General features: G+C 42.3%; 1 protein-coding gene across 4 annotated transcripts in view; it reads right to left on the bottom strand.

Annotated features, from left to right (window-relative positions):
- Window positions 1-1,999: 1,999 nt before the first annotated feature.
- The window catches only part of LOC125261223, a 54,835-nt gene continuing 40,291 nt past the window's right edge, over window positions 2,000-16,543 (bottom strand). For all 4 annotated transcript variants that reach the window (XM_048179839.1, XM_048179840.1, XM_048179838.1 and 1 more), the window contains one exon: window positions 2,000-2,700. In XM_048179839.1, the coding sequence (XP_048035796.1) occupies window positions 2,511-2,700 (190 nt within the window). In that variant the 3' untranslated portion in view covers window positions 2,000-2,510. The remainder of the gene's footprint in view (window positions 2,701-16,543) is intronic.

Raw genomic sequence — 16,543 nt, 5'->3', positions numbered from 1 at the left:
GTACTGCCAGTATATTTCTGTCCAAATGGTTAAAGTAACACTTAAAGGGAGATTTCTACTACTAAAAGGAATATGAACAAGTTAAAGTTCAAAACGATGTGCCTGATATAACAGAAGTATGACTTTACAAAAGTACATTACAAAAATAACAACATAAATATAAGATGATAAATAAAGTGGCATTTAACAACTTTTAAACATTTTTAACATTAGTGAATTTAATTGAACTTTCAAAAGCTGTTTTTATTATACATTACAACTGTTAAATTTTAACTATTTTTGAATAGAAAGTAATGTGCACTTGTATTATTATTATTATTTATGTATTCATATCATGTACCACGTGTGTGTGGAAATTGCTGCGTTATGACTGGAACTTTTGTGGACGTTTAAAATTGTGCAAAACCATCTCTCTGTTACAAGTGCTGGGTTGTAGAGACGAGACGGATACGGACATCCACAATCAACAGGCATTTAATGATAGAAGGAGCATAACACAACCAACACATACGATATAACATTTAGAACGGACAAGGAGTGAAGGGAGTGAGTCCAATATATAGGGAGTGATGAAGATAGAGTCCAGGTGCAGGTGATGAGTGATGATGAGGAGCTGACGAGAGAAGTGAGTGCAGGTGAAGAAACACGAGGATCATGGGAAATGGAGTTCCGGGGACAAGGGATCCGTGACAGTACCTCCCCCTCCCGGTAGGCGTGACCTCGTGCCGTAGATGGAACACCGGGGAGGGGGGGGGCGCCCTGGAGACCTCATGCCGGTGCAGGGAGAGGCATGGGTAGGAGTGGAGGTCTCCAGGGCGGGTCCATGAGCCATGGCGGGTCAGGTACAGCGGGCAGCCATGGCGGGTCAGGTGCAGTGGGCTGCCATGGCGGGTCAGGTGCAGCGGGCTGCCATGGCGGGTCAGGTGCAGGTGTAGCGGGCAGCCATGGCGGGTCAGGTGCAGTGGGCTGCCATGGAGGGTCAGGTGCCTTTAGCGAAGCCCTAAAGCCGTCGAGCCCAGGCGGCGCTGAAGGACCGGCGGGAGATGGCGGAACCAGCGGAACCAGCGGCTCCGCCGACCGAAGCGAAGGCAGGGCTCCAGAAGGCCGCAGTAGACACCAGACGACACACAACAAAGGGAACACAAGAGGGAGTGAGGAGGCCAACAGAGACTGAGGGACGGAGGGACGGAGCGAAGACGGAGGAGTGCAGTCCCGAGGTGAGGGCAGGCTGACGAGGGACCAATGTGTGACCGGAGGCAGGGTGGAGACTGGTGGACTGATGGGCCATGGTGGAGATGAGGGAGGTAGGAGCCAGGGTGACGGTAATCGACCAGAGGGCCGAGGTGGAGATCTGGGTGAGGAGGCTTGAGGCGGAGGTGCAGTGCAGACACAAATGGGAGGAGGTGGGAGAGGGAGGCAGGGAGGGAAAACAGTCTTTGGGCTGGAGAATTCCATAACAAAGTTTGTAATAGGAGCTGGCTCGTGAGAGGCTGGAGCGGCTGGCTCGGCGGCTGAGGCTGAAGAGGCTGGCTCGGCGGCTGAGGCTGAAGCGGCTGGCTCGGCGGCTGAGGCTGAAGCGGCTGGCTCGGCGGCGGAGACCGGAGATGCGGGCTCGGCGGCAGAGACCGGAGATGCGGCTCGGCGGCGGAGACCGGAGATGCGGGCTCGGCGGCGGAGACCGGAGATGCGGGCTCGTTGGCCGCTATTGGAGCTGAGGGCTCGCTGAGGGCTGGAGCGATGGGCTCTGTGACAAAGTCTATTAACCAGCCAGCATCCTCTGGCGGCCCGTGAAAGGCTGGAGCGGATTGCTCGGCGGCGGCTGGAGCGGATTGCTCGGCGGCGGCGGCTGGAGCTGAGGGCTCGGCGGCGGTCGGCTGGAGCAGGTTTCTTCCTCTTCCTCCGCTTTCTGGACTCAGTGGAGGAGTGAGGGTCCAGTGTGACACAGGAAGGAAGTTCACTGGAGGGGTATGAGGAGGAAGACAGAGCTTGGCAGACTGACCAGGCTGCCCGTGTTTTTGGAAGGACTGGACGAGAGGAACACTTAACATCCTGAACCTCTTGGACAAAGAATTTGGAGCAATTTAAATACAAAACTAAATTTATAGCATCAGCTAAGGAAACATAATCGTCAGGTTCATAAAAGCGGATGGTGTCCTCGTCCAGTCCATCCAAAAACAGGGCGATCAAATGAGCATCTGACCAATCTGTCAAATAAGCGAGCTCTACGAACTCCTCCACATACCTCTCCAGTGAACGACCAACCTGGAAAAGTCCAATGAGCCGTTCCGCCGCAGAGAGAGGTGGTGAAGGAGTGGTAGCCCCGATATGAGCCGTTGTGGGTACAGGGACCAGGAAGATACCCATTTTGTGATGTGGAGGTCCAACGGTTTTGGTCTGTTCTTCTGTTACAAGTGCTGGGTTGTAGAGACGAGACGGATACGGACATCCACAATCAACAGGCATTTAATGATAGAAGGAGCATAACACAACCAACACATACGATATAACATTTAGAACGGACAAGGAGTGAAGGGAGTGAGTCCAATATATAGGGAGTGATGAAGATAGAGTCCAGGTGCAGGTGATGAGTGATAATGAGGAGCTGACGAGGGAAGTGAGTGCAGGTGAAGAAACACGAGGATCATGGGAAATGGAGTTCCGGGGACAAGGGATCCGTGACACTCGCACCCTGCTGATGCCCTGTTATAAAACATACAAACAGTATTACTTTAATTTAACATGAATAATTAGCATGTTACTACTTTGAAACTGATAACGATGTTTATTTTGATATGTGATGATAATGGCGCTCTGAAGCACTTGCAGTCATGCGTCATTGCGTCAAGCGATGATTGACGTCGTGCCTTCCCGCCTTCTCATTTAAAAAAAACAAAAAACAAACGCCACTAGCAAGCCAGCATCCACTTCAAAACGTCCAACTCTCTCGAAAATCTCAAGGTAAGATATGCATATTTCATTTCATATTATCCAGTAATGTTGTTTTTATATAATTGTATAATTTTTTATAGTAAAATTATATAATTTTTTTTATAAATTTAGTAACGTAAGAGTCGAATTTTTACAAACTTAGCGAAGCCAGCCGCAAATAACTACAGCTCAAGTATAAAAAGTAAAATGTGTTCATTTTGGCATAGACTGCAATTAATTATATGACTTGTCACTATGTTAACTGTCTCATCGTAATTTTCTACGTTATTACTCCCTCAAAACAGCCAAGGGAGTGATGGTGGGAGAGCGCCATGTTAAATTAGTTCAGAGACAGCGAATAACTATCTATTTTGTCGTCGTGCTTAGATGTCAAATTCACACAACTTTATTTCTTGGAACAGAAATGGATTTTTCTGTCTCTTTTTTGTAGCATAAAAGCACCAAGTTACATGCTAGGGCTGTTCAATATGGATAAAAAAAATAATAGGGTGACCAGACCCGGTTTTTGGCGTTCTGTCCCCGACTGGAGCTGCCCCCGAAAATGTCCCTGTTTTATAGCTCGTTCAAAACAACCCGCATTGCAAAAAAGCCCGACCAGCATACAGCAGACTGCTGGTTTATCGGAGCAATTGTGTAGTGATCATGTTCACCAAGAGAGGGGGATGTGCAGCTACACTTGGTTGCGCGCGAGCGCCGCTAGTTCATGAAGAACACCTGGATCTGGACCAGATCAGAGCGCCATCATCACATATCAAAATAAACATTGTTATCGGTTTCAAGGTAGTAACATGCTAACTATTCATGTTAAATTAAAGTAATACTGTTTGTATGTTTTATAACAGGGCCTCAGCAGGGTGCGAGATGGTTTTGCACAATTTTAAACGTCCACAAAAGTTCCACAGTCATAACGCAGCAATTTCCCCACACACGTGGTACAAGATATGAATACATAAAAATATTATAATAATACACGTGCACATTACTTTGTATTCAAAAATAGTTAAAAGTTAACAGTTGTAATGTATAATAAAAACAGCTTTTGAAAGTTAAATTAAATTCACTAATGTTAAAAAGTTGTTAAATGCCACTTTATTTATCATCTTATATTTATGTTGTTATTTCTGTAATGTAATGTGCTTTTGTAAAGTCATACTTCTGTTATATCAGGCACATCGCTTTGAACTTTAACTTGTTCATATTCCTTTTAGTAGTAGAAATCTCCCTTTAAGTGTTACTTTAATCATATGGACAAATATAAAGTACTGGCATGGCTAGATCATAATTATGCATGCTTTTTAAGAGAATGTTCCTGTTAATGATTTGATAGTATTTTAAAATAATTGCCTTTTCTGTTTTTTGTTTTTTGTTTTTTTTCTCTCATTATTGTTATTTAGATATGAAGCTGATGGGTCTGCCCCAACCCAGGAGTGATGGACTGAATTTTCAATGCTCTTATCCTGTTTTACTGTACTTTTATTTTTCTTCTTAAGATCAATTAAAAGGTGGTTTACAAATTCTGAGTTAAGTCTTTTTCTTAACAGTACAAATATTTTCTCATGTAAATTAAATTATATTAAGTCAGGTACAGGTTTACTAAAACATACGTTTCTTTTGCAAATGAGCACATTAAAGCACATTAATTTCACCTACAGGAATAAAAAAGAAATATAAATGGGGCCCAGTTCTCACCCACTGTGGTCCCACATAAACCCCACAGAGGGGCCATTTGTGGGTCCAGTGTTATCACGCTTCTGGGACCCATAAGGGTTCTGTATGTGGCCCACATTGGCCCCATTTATTAGAACCCATGTGTGACCCATGTGGGCACCTATAATGAACACAAATGAGCCCCACTTAGAGCCCACTATGGACCCATTATGTGCCTTATGGGCTAACACACATGGGGCCTTTGTGGAGCCGATGGACAAAATTCTATGGGCCCCATCAAAATCCCACATGGGGCCCACATGGACATGTTGGCTGGGAATGCACTGCTGCTAACTACATACAGAGCTCAGAGGATGCTTACCCAGGTAAACAATGGCAGGAGGCCCCGTTAGCCGACGATAGACGTTTGATCCATCTGAAGTGCAAGCACTAGTCTCTTGCACATCTAATCTTCAAGCCTTATATGAGAGGAGACAAGCTACTCTACCATGAGGTGGCTATCAAGGCAGCCTGACGGGGGCCAGCCCTTAACACGTAGACAGAGCAGTGGCCTCAAAAACACTCCCGTTCTGGGAGGAAGCCATTTCACTCAACACAGTAGCTAAATTCTCTGATGGGCAGCTGAAATGAGTGGTGGCCTCACCAGAGAATTCACAATAAGCAAAGCCAACACACTCACTTAAGAAGACTGAAACGGTACTTACAAATATAGTTCTAGCCAACCTACAATGGGAACGTTTTAATTTTTACTAGTTATAAAAAGCCCTTCTCTTTCTCCCCGATGTCAGCCAGATTAAGCCACAGATGCCTCTCCATGGCCACCATCACTGCCATTGATCGACCGATCGCGGCAGCAGTCTGTTTGGTGGCCTGGAGAGTGAGATCTGTGGTGGGGCGCACTTTAAGGGGCTTAGATGGCAGGGTCTGAGCTTTCAGTGTTGATGCCTGCCCCGACCCGACACGTTTGTGAACATTTGGTCAATCGGTGGCATCAACACATACCCATATTCACCCAATCCCTTGACATCAGCTAAATTAGCCCGCTGATGTCCATGAATGCGTGCTGAATATGGGTTCTTCCATGCCTTCTCGATCTCAGTGTGAAGATCAGGAAGGAATGGAAGGCTCACAGGAGCTGGAGGATTATGGCCTGAGAGAAACCAATCATCGAGCCGACCGCATGCAGCCTTCTCTCTTAACGCTCTCCCATGGCAACTGCAACCTGCCAGCAGCGTGTTCCATAACCTCCAACAGCTCTGCTTATGTGTGGCAGGGTGGCTGAAAGGATTCAGGAAACTCATCCTCTCTATCTTCATTAGCCATCTCCTGCTCTGCTGGAAGAGCACTCACTGCTGGACCCTAGAATGAAGAAGACAACACATCCTTTCCCAGCAGCTTACTCTCATCAGCTGCCGAATAACGTGAGGATTACACCCTTCTCAAACTCTTCAGCAAGCTCCATCTGGGAGCCCTATGATCTGAGCCTCCGCTCTGCCTCAGCATGACCGGGACCCGAATCACCAGGCCCAGATGCTGGTCTCTCTTCCCTCGAGAAGAGAGCCAGATGAGAGCGGAGCATTCTCAGAGGAAAACGCTCACAATTGGCACAGGCAGCTCCCTCGAGAATTGCCTGTGCATGCTCTTCACCCAGACAGTGGACACACAGTTCGTGTGTGTCATCAGATGTGAAACACACTAATGCCAGCGATTGCGCTTCACACAAACAGTCCCTGAAGACAAAAAGAGGATGATGACATGTTCTCTAGGTGCCCCTTATATTCTTCTGCTTTGCACCATTATGATGTCATGGGCTGTCGCCGGTCAATACGATTGCCGTGATTTGATAAGCGTTTCAGACACCGGTTCACACAGAGGTGTACCCCAACAACGTTTTGATGCAGTGCGAGTTCTCTTTTGAAAGGGAACTAACTTTGTAGCAGACTTAATTGCACTTCAAACCACGACATGATAGTTGTTCACAAAGTTGCGCAATTAACATGCTTGTGTAGTACAAAATCAAAATATGATCTTAAGAGTTTATTTTAAAAAAGATGTAACTGATTACCTCCTTTTTTCTAACTTATTATGCCTGTTTCACACTACACATAGGCTATAAGCAGAGCGGAGGCAGCACAGAAGCTGTGCATATGCAGCTGAACCACGGCTTGTGTACTGCAAATACAGATGAGTATTGTCCATTGTGCCACCTTTTTCAGGTGTTCTCCCCTGATCACTGTCTGTCACATGCTTTGATTTACGATGGACATCATACTCTGCTGCAACGCAACCGTGTTCCTCTCCTACTGTCCCACACGTATGAATAACATGCTGTATATATGTAGTTTACATGATAAAAGTTACAAGATAAAAATCACACACTGCTCTTGAATGAATAACTTTTGTAGTTTTAATAAGGATTAGTCTATATTTAATGTATACAGCAGTGTTATTTTACATTTGATTAATTTATTCACTTTCTTTTGTAGGCTATTATTTACCTGAATACCACTGTTAGTACATCTTCCTGAAATACCTAAAGCACTATTTATTTACAGTTTTTTCAAATTGCTTACACACTAAGGCACGGTTTCACAGACAGGGCTTAGCCTAAACCAGGATTAGGCCTTAGTTCAATTAGGATATTTAAGTAGCTTTAATAAATGTACACTAGAAGAAACACTACTGGTGTGCATCTTTAGACAAAACAATGGTACTGACATATTTTAAGATCAGTGCAAATTGCTTTCATTTAAAAAAGCTCAAACATTTTTTGTCTGGGTCTAGCTTAAGCCTTGTCTGTGAAACCGACAATGAAAAGCTTCATGCTGCAATGCATGCTGGGTACCAGCTAGTGCTGTAGTACTCGAGTCCGGACTTGACATGTTTTTCTGTTGTCTCGGACTCGTCTCGGACTCGTTGGTATTTGCACTCGGACTTGGTCATTGGTCTCGCCAAAAGTTCTAGTTGGTCTCGACCGAGTCCAGCAGGTCAGTCTCACTTCTTACCGATTCCGAGCCAATCTTTTTTTATTACCAGCGGCACAGGCAATAATGTCAGCTGCGCGTTCTTGCTCTCTTCTCTCACGGTGAAGTGACACACACTTGCGCCGGCGCCTCCTCTCTCTCTCTCGTCTCAAGCCTTGTTTACACTGCACACGTCTGCGGTGCGTTATGGCTCCGGCAAGGTTCTGTTCCATCCTCTGAGTGCTGTCAACTCACACCAGAAGCATTTTAGAAGCGATGCGGCTGGATTCGCGAGACCACTAAATTTGCCTGTCTGACGTTTATTTTCGTTGATTTTTCATGTTTTTAATGGCTAAATTGTTATATTTTGTGCAGTTTTCATCATCGATATGGCTCTGGAGCGAATAAGACACGCTCAGTTTCAAACAGAGACAGAAGTCAAACAGAGTCACAATTACCAAAATGAGTGGCTTACTGTGCTTAAAAGATCAAATACATACAAAATTATGTCAAAATGCTCGTCTTGGCAATTATTCAGATAAACACAGTCAGTTTTGGATCGTTAATTAGCTAAGAAAGAGAACGCAACTTTTTTTGAGATGTAAACAGATATGTATAGGCTGCACATCATTGAAAACACTAAAGGTACTCATTAATGTTATTCATAAGTGAAAAATAGTTATTTTTGCATTTTTCAGAGCGATTTCTGTCTTCCTGTTTGAAAAGCTGAGTCGGAGCAACGTCACAAAATCTGACGTCATCGTGTACTTTCGAACATGCTGACGTAGATTTTCGACATATATATTCATGACATAAAGCTCATTCAATCCAGTCACTGCACTGTAGTATGCATATGATTATAATTGCAGTATTATGCATGAGGAAGTATCACTTCTCTTGCCTCGGTCTGTTGTCATTCAGAGACATATCGTTGGTGTTCGTTTCCTCAGTGCTACAACACAATGTGTTTTCCTGTGATGCGACCAGAGCAGAGGTTTGTGTGCATGTGGATTGTTTTGCTGTAATCTTCCAGCACAAATGGAAAATATGTTCGCGTGAGATCGCATTACAGCGGAGAATTCAAATGTCCCAAAAGTGCGGCTCATTCTCCTCTGCCTGCTCTAGCTGCATTCAAATACGCAAGCCGTAGGCTGTTTCCCTCAGCACAGCACGTGTGTTGTTTGTATTTTGCTCGCGATGCGGTCAGAACTGGAGTTTGAATACGAACACATGAAAAATACGATTGTTTTTATGATATACAGGCGGAGCGCGCATATGCTCGGTTTCAGCGCGGAGCTCCGCGATGAGTTTAATAACACTAGCCACGTGGCACATAACTCATACAGAATAAAGTATCCGTGTTTCAAGGTTTTATTTACACACATTCTCCTGCACCAAAAATTAACCAGCACGGTGTAGTTATGCACATATATTTCATCAAGTCTTCTTCAAATGAATTATATGTGCAAACTGGACACTGATACAGTGGTGTACCCTATCTGAACGTGACGACACGATTTTTCTAAAAGACTGATTTTGAGGCTGCAGTGCTCGTAAATGTAATCAAAGTAGCCTATTATTAGCCCTATTAAATATTCTTTCACATTTCTCCCTTGTGCTTGGGAGTTTGTTGTCATTCTCTCCATGCTCATATATTAATATTCATTATTCTGTATAATGAGTGTGTTCTATGTCTGTGCTTCATTGGTTGTTCTCTCCCCTCTTCCCCCCCTCTACACTCCCACTTTTCCAGAGCTTTACACGCCCATTTTCACAGACTTTTTGAAACTCAGAGTTGTGAACGACCAGGGTAAAACAGGGGGGTTTCATGACCCTTTAAAGGGACAGCAGTCCAATATTCCTGCTGCTGTCTGTCATGTTATTTAAAGAACAAAAGACAAAGAAAATCACTTTCTGCTCTTGACTGAATACATTTTTAACTTTAATGGTAAGAATAAATCTGTATTTAATATTTATAATAAAAAATACAGAAATTAAGGTAACCAACGTGGATGTGTTATTTTACATTTGATTACTTTAATTTCTGTAGTATTTCTTATCTAAATAAAAACCTACTTAACCTGAAAAACTTAGTTTCATAGCTCTCTATTCTATTGCATTTATTTGCTGTTTGGAATTTTTTCTTATTTTATTACTGAGTTTTACTTTTTTTCTAGTTCAAACGAAAGCCACAGCAGTACTGAGACTCATATTCGATGTTTTGTGAACGAATCCATTGCTGTGTAAAACCATGAGAGTCAATGATTCAATTACCCTTTCAAAAATACATCCACTTGCTTCGCTACTGAATGAATGAATGAATGACTCGATGACTCACTCATTAAGACAGGGACTTACCGGCACCTACTGGCGGTTTTAGTTCAATATTTAAAAGTAGCACACGTTTTAACATCATTGCTTATTTCTCTTTTGGACATTTTTAATTTAAAACATTTATTTATTTTATAAAGGTATTTATAGAGGTAAAAAAAAAAACACTTTAATGCACAATCAGTTTAAAGGGGAAAATATTGTCCCTTAATGGAAAAGGTGTGACTGCAGTAGTCTAAGTGGAAGAGACATCCATTGCTGTAGTATCACAGAGTAATATAAAAGCAAATTTACTACAAAAAAAACAACAACATTTCTGATAACGGATTAGACACTGGATAAATTCAGTGAATTAAGTGTTACATAATGATCATGTCATAATCAAAACATAACATAACATACTATTATATTTTCTCTTAGCTTCTTCATGCTATAACAATTGTGTCTTAAAAAAACACATTTACAGTAGCCAAAGAGAAACTAACGCTACAAGTCAAGTGTCAAGAGCACAACTAAAGCGAGCACTGACCTCCGTGCCTTCAGTGATTCTGCTTTTTAACAGCAGATGTTTGTCACTATTCTCAATCATCACTTAATTAATCATTTAATTATCTCATTAACTTCAACAGCGCTTTAGTGTTACTCTAACATTAGGCTTGTTTGAGATGCGCCTAGCCTCGCCTGAAGTTCAGCCGAGAGTAGGCGGCTGCAGTTAGGGGAGGAGTGAAAAAAGTGCAGGCAAGACGAACAGTTCTCTGTTCTCGTAGTGGATCAGAACCTACGAGATCAAAGGCGGATATCGCGGGATTCACACTCGTGCGCTGTGTTGCTGATAAACTGGATGTAATTTAAGTTCTGTTGCTTTTATATGAAAATAAACATAATGAACAATACACCCAAAGTACTTGTTATTTATTTCCATTCGAAAGATGTGTGTATCAATCATTTTTACTTTAATTATAGACATGTTTTTATATATATTTTTTATAAATGACAACGTTCGCATAACCCATAGAGAGATCACTGTGTCAGAGAGTTTGGGAATATCCACACATTATTTTTACACATAAAAACATGATATTAGAGTTTTAAAATCAAACATTTTAAATCAGATCAATACATCACGGTTGTTTAAACCAATAAGCTTTAAGCTGTGTCGTCAGCAAGTCGTTTCCCATCGTGCTTTTGGTCAGCGCAGTCGGTGGAGAGCAACTGCGCTCGACTTTAGAATCCGACACGTCCGCCTCGCACTCGCGAGAGGTTTTTGACACACGTCGGCATGACATCAGAGCAAGGCGGCCCACTCTCGGACACATTTCTAACCGGCATGCATCTCGCGGTGATCACCGGTGATCGGTTCTGCGCAGAATTTGCTCATCTCAAACAAGCCTATTCTGTAGTGTGGACACATACGTGTTCATTAAACACTGGGGATTTTGTTGTGGGGTTTAAAGGGTTAAAGGTGTAAGATGAATAAGCATGCATAGTGAAACACTTTTCTACAATAATAAACTGTAAATTAATTTTACAGCAACAAACTGTAGAAAAAAGTAATTTACTGGCAACTCTGTTGCCAGTAGTTTTCTGTAAAATCATGAAAAAACAGCAATGTACTGTAAAACGTAACAGTCAAATTTATTAAATGAAAAGTTAATTTCACTAAAGTAGCCTATTAGTGAAAGTTAATACAACTCAATAATTGATCAGAGTAAGTGTTGAATTGTTTTTTTTTTATGTGTTTTTGCACTAGATGTTGGTGTTTAATGTTTTGTTGGGATTTAAAGGGTTTCTGTTGTCTTGTGTGTCACCATTGTGCAGAAGAGTAGTGCCTGTGCTTCACTGATGATTCAGAGGCACTGATGTTATGCTGCATGTTGCTTTATTTAAAGGCAGTAACTGTGTAGTTGCTGATGCAATGACAATCTCTTAGCTAATTGTAAATTCTAATGTGCAATACATGTGCTGTTATTAGCTAGCAGTTATCGGCAAGAGATTTAAGATGACTTGATGTTTCTAGTTTTAATGATTTTGTTTAATTTAGTTATTTATTTTTTTAGTGGACTCAAATGAAACAAGTTCAAGTGAATAACACTCATATAAATATAAATATTAGTTATAAATATTAGTTTATGAATTTACTTGGCAGTCAGACAATTTAAGGCAGTTGATTTTTGCAAATGAAATTAGTTAACTCGTGTTTTAATTGAGTGCATGGTATTTTTACAGAAACATACTGCAATGTAGATTACGGTAAAGGACTGTAAAATTAACAGTAAAGTATTGGCAACTTTTTTGCCAGTAATTACCTGTAAATTCACAGGACAATTTCTTACAGTGTGGATATGGCAGTAATAACGGTGAGGGCACTTTATTACAGTTCATCTGAGTTGATTTTAGTTTACCAGTTTACCAGTTTATTAAGCACCACCCAAAACGGCATAATGTCTTTATATATTTGTTTAGTGAAGTTCACAACATAATTTCGGGAGGAGTGAACCCATCTAATCTTTCAATTAGTGAAACTCAAACATAATCTCAAGAGGAGGGAACCTTAATCTTTCAATTACATCCAGAGCATATAAGTAGCTACTCACCCTGCTCTGGCATCAATTGTTTCGATATCCCTCCACCTTCCCAACTCCACCACATAAATTAGGCATCTCATCTATCATACTCCTCTTCCAGGCACTAGTAGTTCCTGGGGGGTATATCCAAGCTCGAGTTGAAGCTGCTTTCTCGAGCCCCTCCACAGCGGACAGCAAGCCAAATACGCTTAACCTTATTAGCTTAAAGATTTTATAAGGAAACAAACTCGTGAACTGTTAGTTGTAACGAGTGTTTCTGTGTACTTCGCTGTGTATCTTGATGATAATGCAAGGAAGAGAGAGAGAGTTTATGGATAATATTTTAATGCACACTTGCACTGTGTTTTATTAAGCTCTTACAGTGATTTTCTAGAGTGAAGACAGACGCTTCATATTGTGAAGTACAATAAACGCTATAAATCTCATCGGTAAACTGACTTGTACTGATATAGTGGATAAAAACAAGAAGACAATATAAGTTATAACTGTAATTGAACTAAACTATACCTGTTCTATCTCCACGCACATATATTTGCAGTTTCTGACATTATAGTGCATCCTGACTAAATCCTGACACTGGAGAATGAGCTCTTGAAGCTCCGCCCTCTTAGGCCAAGCACAGCAGCTCATTTGCATTTAAAGGGTACACCCTGAAACAGCGAGTTTTTGGTCAACCCCAAAAAGTGGCAATTTTAACATGCTATAAAAATTATCTGTGGGGTATTTTGAGCTAAAACTTCACATACACACTCTGTAATCAGTTTCAGCTGGTGTTAATGAAATTAACAACAGGTGCACTAGATGAGCAACAATGAGACGACCCCCAAAACAGGAATGGTTTTACAGGTGGAGGCCACTGACGGTTTTTTTCCTACTCATCTTTTCTGACTGTTTTTCACTAGTTTTGCATTTGGCTAGGGTCAGTGTCACTATTGGTAGCATGAGGCGATACCTGGACCCTACAGAGGTTGCATAGGCAGTCCAACTCCTCCAGGATGGTACATCAATATGTGCCATTGCCAGAAGGCTTGCTGTGTCTCCCAGCACAGTCTCAAGAGCATGGAAGAGATTCCAGGAGACAGGCAGTTACTCTAGGGGAGCTGGACAGGGCCGTAGAAGGTCCTTAACCCATCAGCAGGACTAGTAACTGCTCCTTTGTGCAAGGAGGAACAGGATGAGCACTGCCAGAGCCCTACAAAATGACAATGGCACCCTGACTGCCATTAGCTATCGAGATGAAATCCTTGGACCCATTGTCAAACCCTACGCTGGTGCAGTGTGTCCTGGGTTCCTCCTGGTGCACGACAATGCTCGGCCTCATGTGGTGAGAGTATGCAGGCAGTTTCTGGAGGATGGAGGAATCGATACCATTGAATGGCCCCCATGCTCGCCTGATCTAAATCCAATAGAACACCTCTGGGACATTATGTTTCGGTCCATCCGACACCACCAGGTTGCACTTCAGACTGTCCAGGAGCTCAGTGATGCCCTGGTCCAGATCTGGGAGGAAATACCCAGGACACCATCCATTGTCTCATTAGCACATGGGGGCCATACAAACTACTGAGTACCATTTTGAGTTGCTGCAATGAAATTTCAGCAAAATGGACTAGCCTGCTGCATAATTTTGTCACTTTGATTTTTGGAGTGTCTTTGAATTCAGTCCTCTGTAGGTTGATAATTTTCATTTCCATCAAATGATGTGGCATCCTTTGTTCCTAACACATTACCCAGTCCATATCAGTAGATATCCAGCATGATATTTTTCCCCCATTGAGATCTAATGAGTTTCTGATAAGTGTTCTTTTATTTTATTTTTTGAGCAGTATATATTATATATACAGTGGGTACGGAAAGTATTCAGACCCTCTTAAATTTTTCACTCTTTGTTATATTGCAGCCATTTGCTAAAATCATTTTTTTCCTCATTAATGTACACACAGCACCCCATATTGACAGAAAAACACACAATTGTTGACATTTTTGCAGATTTATTAAAAAAAGAAAAACTGAAATATCACATGGTCCTAAGTATTCAGACCCTTTGCTGTGACACTTATATATTTAACTCAGGTGCTGTCCATTTCTTCTGATCATCCTTGAGATGGTTCTACACCTTCATTTGAGTCCAGCTGTGTTTGATTATACTGATTGGACTTGATTACGAAAGCCACACACCTGTCTATATAAGACCTTACAGCTCACAGTGCATGTCAGAGCAAATGAGAATCATGAGGTCAAAGGAACTGCCTGAAGAGCTCAGAGACAGAATTGTGGCAAGGCACAGATCTGGCCAAGGTTCCAAAAAAATTTCTGCTGCACTTAAGGTTCCTACGAGCACAGTGGCCTCCATAATCCTTAAATGGAAGATGTTTGGGACGACCAGAACCCTTCCTAGAGCTGGCCGTCCGGCCAAACTGAGCTATGGGGGGAGAAGAGCCTTGGTGAGAGAGGTAAAGAAGAACCCAAAGATCACTGTGGCTGAGCTCCAGAGATGCAGTCGGGAGATGCGAGAAAGTTGTAGAAAGTCAACCATCACTGCAGCCCTCCACCAGTCGGGGCTTTATGGTAGAGTGGCCCAACGGAAGCCTCTCCTCAGTGCAAGACACATGAAAGCCCGCATGGAGGACTCCAAGATGGTGAGAAATAAGATTCTCTGGTCTGATGACACCAAGATAGAAATGTTTGGCCTTAATTCTAAGCGGTATGTGTGGAGAAAACCAGGCACTGCTCATCACCTGTCCAATACAGTCCCAACAGTGAAGCATGGTGGTGGCAGCATCATGCTGTGGGGGTGTTTTTCAGCTGCAGGGACAGGACGACTGGTTGTAATCGAGGGAAAGATGAATGTGGCCAAGTACAGGGATATCCTGAACGAAAACCTTCTCCAGAGTGCTCAGGAACTCAGACTGGGCCGAAGGTTTACCTTCCAACAAGACAATGACCCTAAGCACACAGCTAAAATAACGCTTCACAACAACTCCGTGACTGTTCTTGAATGGCCCAGCCAGAGCCCTGACTTAAACCCAATTGAGCATCTCTGGAGAGACCTAAAAATGGCTGTCCACCAACATTTACCATCCAACCTGACAGAACTGGAGAGGATCTGCAAGGAGGAATGGCAGAGGATCCCCAAATCCAGGTGTGAAAAACTTGTTGTATCTTTCCCAAAAAGAATCATGGCTGTATTAGATCAAAAGGGCGCTTCTACTAAATACTGAGCAAAGGGTCTTACTTAGGACCATGTGATATTTCAGGTTTTCTTTTTTAATAAATCTGCAAAAATGTCAACAATTCTGTGTTTTTCTGTCAATATGGGGTGCTGTGTGTACATTAATGAGGAAAAAAAATGAACTTAAATGTTTTTAGCAAATGGCTGCAATATAACAAAGAGTGAAAAATGTAAGGGGGTCTGAATACTTTCCGTACCCACAGTATATATAATATATACTGCTCAAAAAAAATAAAGCAACACTTATCAGAAACTCATTAGATCTCAATGGGGAATATATATATATATATATGTGTGTGTGTGTGTGTCAGAATCACCAGGCTCCACCCTCACCCAGCATCAATGTTCCCAATCACCCGATTACTAATCACTGTCCACCTGTCACTCATCTCACCTGTAACGTATTTAAGCACTCACCAAACACAGTCATTGTCTAGTCTCGTCTTGGACTTCCTCTGTGTTCCTCATCCTGATACCTACCTGTGGTTACCTACCTGTGTGATCTTGTCTCCAGTTCTCCATCTCCATCTCCAATCTCCTTCTCTGGATCCCCTCATCTATCTACAACAATGAAAAGAAAAGTTATTCATCATCATTATCAGTGACTGTTTGTGTGTGTGTTGTTCTTCTCACCTGATATTGGATCCCCGCTTGTGTTATCTGCCGTTTGTTTCTGCAATCCATTGACTATTTTAAATAAATAAACTTACTGTCTTACTTGCCATCATCTAATCTGTGTTTCCTGACAGAAGACTAGACCTAGACAGAATAGCAGAATGAGTACTACCACCGGACCCGTCTCAAGCTCATGTGGA

The sequence above is a fragment of the Megalobrama amblycephala genome, unplaced genomic scaffold, assembly GCF_018812025.1.
Source record: "Megalobrama amblycephala isolate DHTTF-2021 unplaced genomic scaffold, ASM1881202v1 scaffold373, whole genome shotgun sequence".
Lineage (NCBI taxonomy): Eukaryota > Metazoa > Chordata > Actinopteri > Cypriniformes > Xenocyprididae > Megalobrama > Megalobrama amblycephala.
This window is presented reverse-complemented; position numbering and strand designations above follow the sequence as displayed.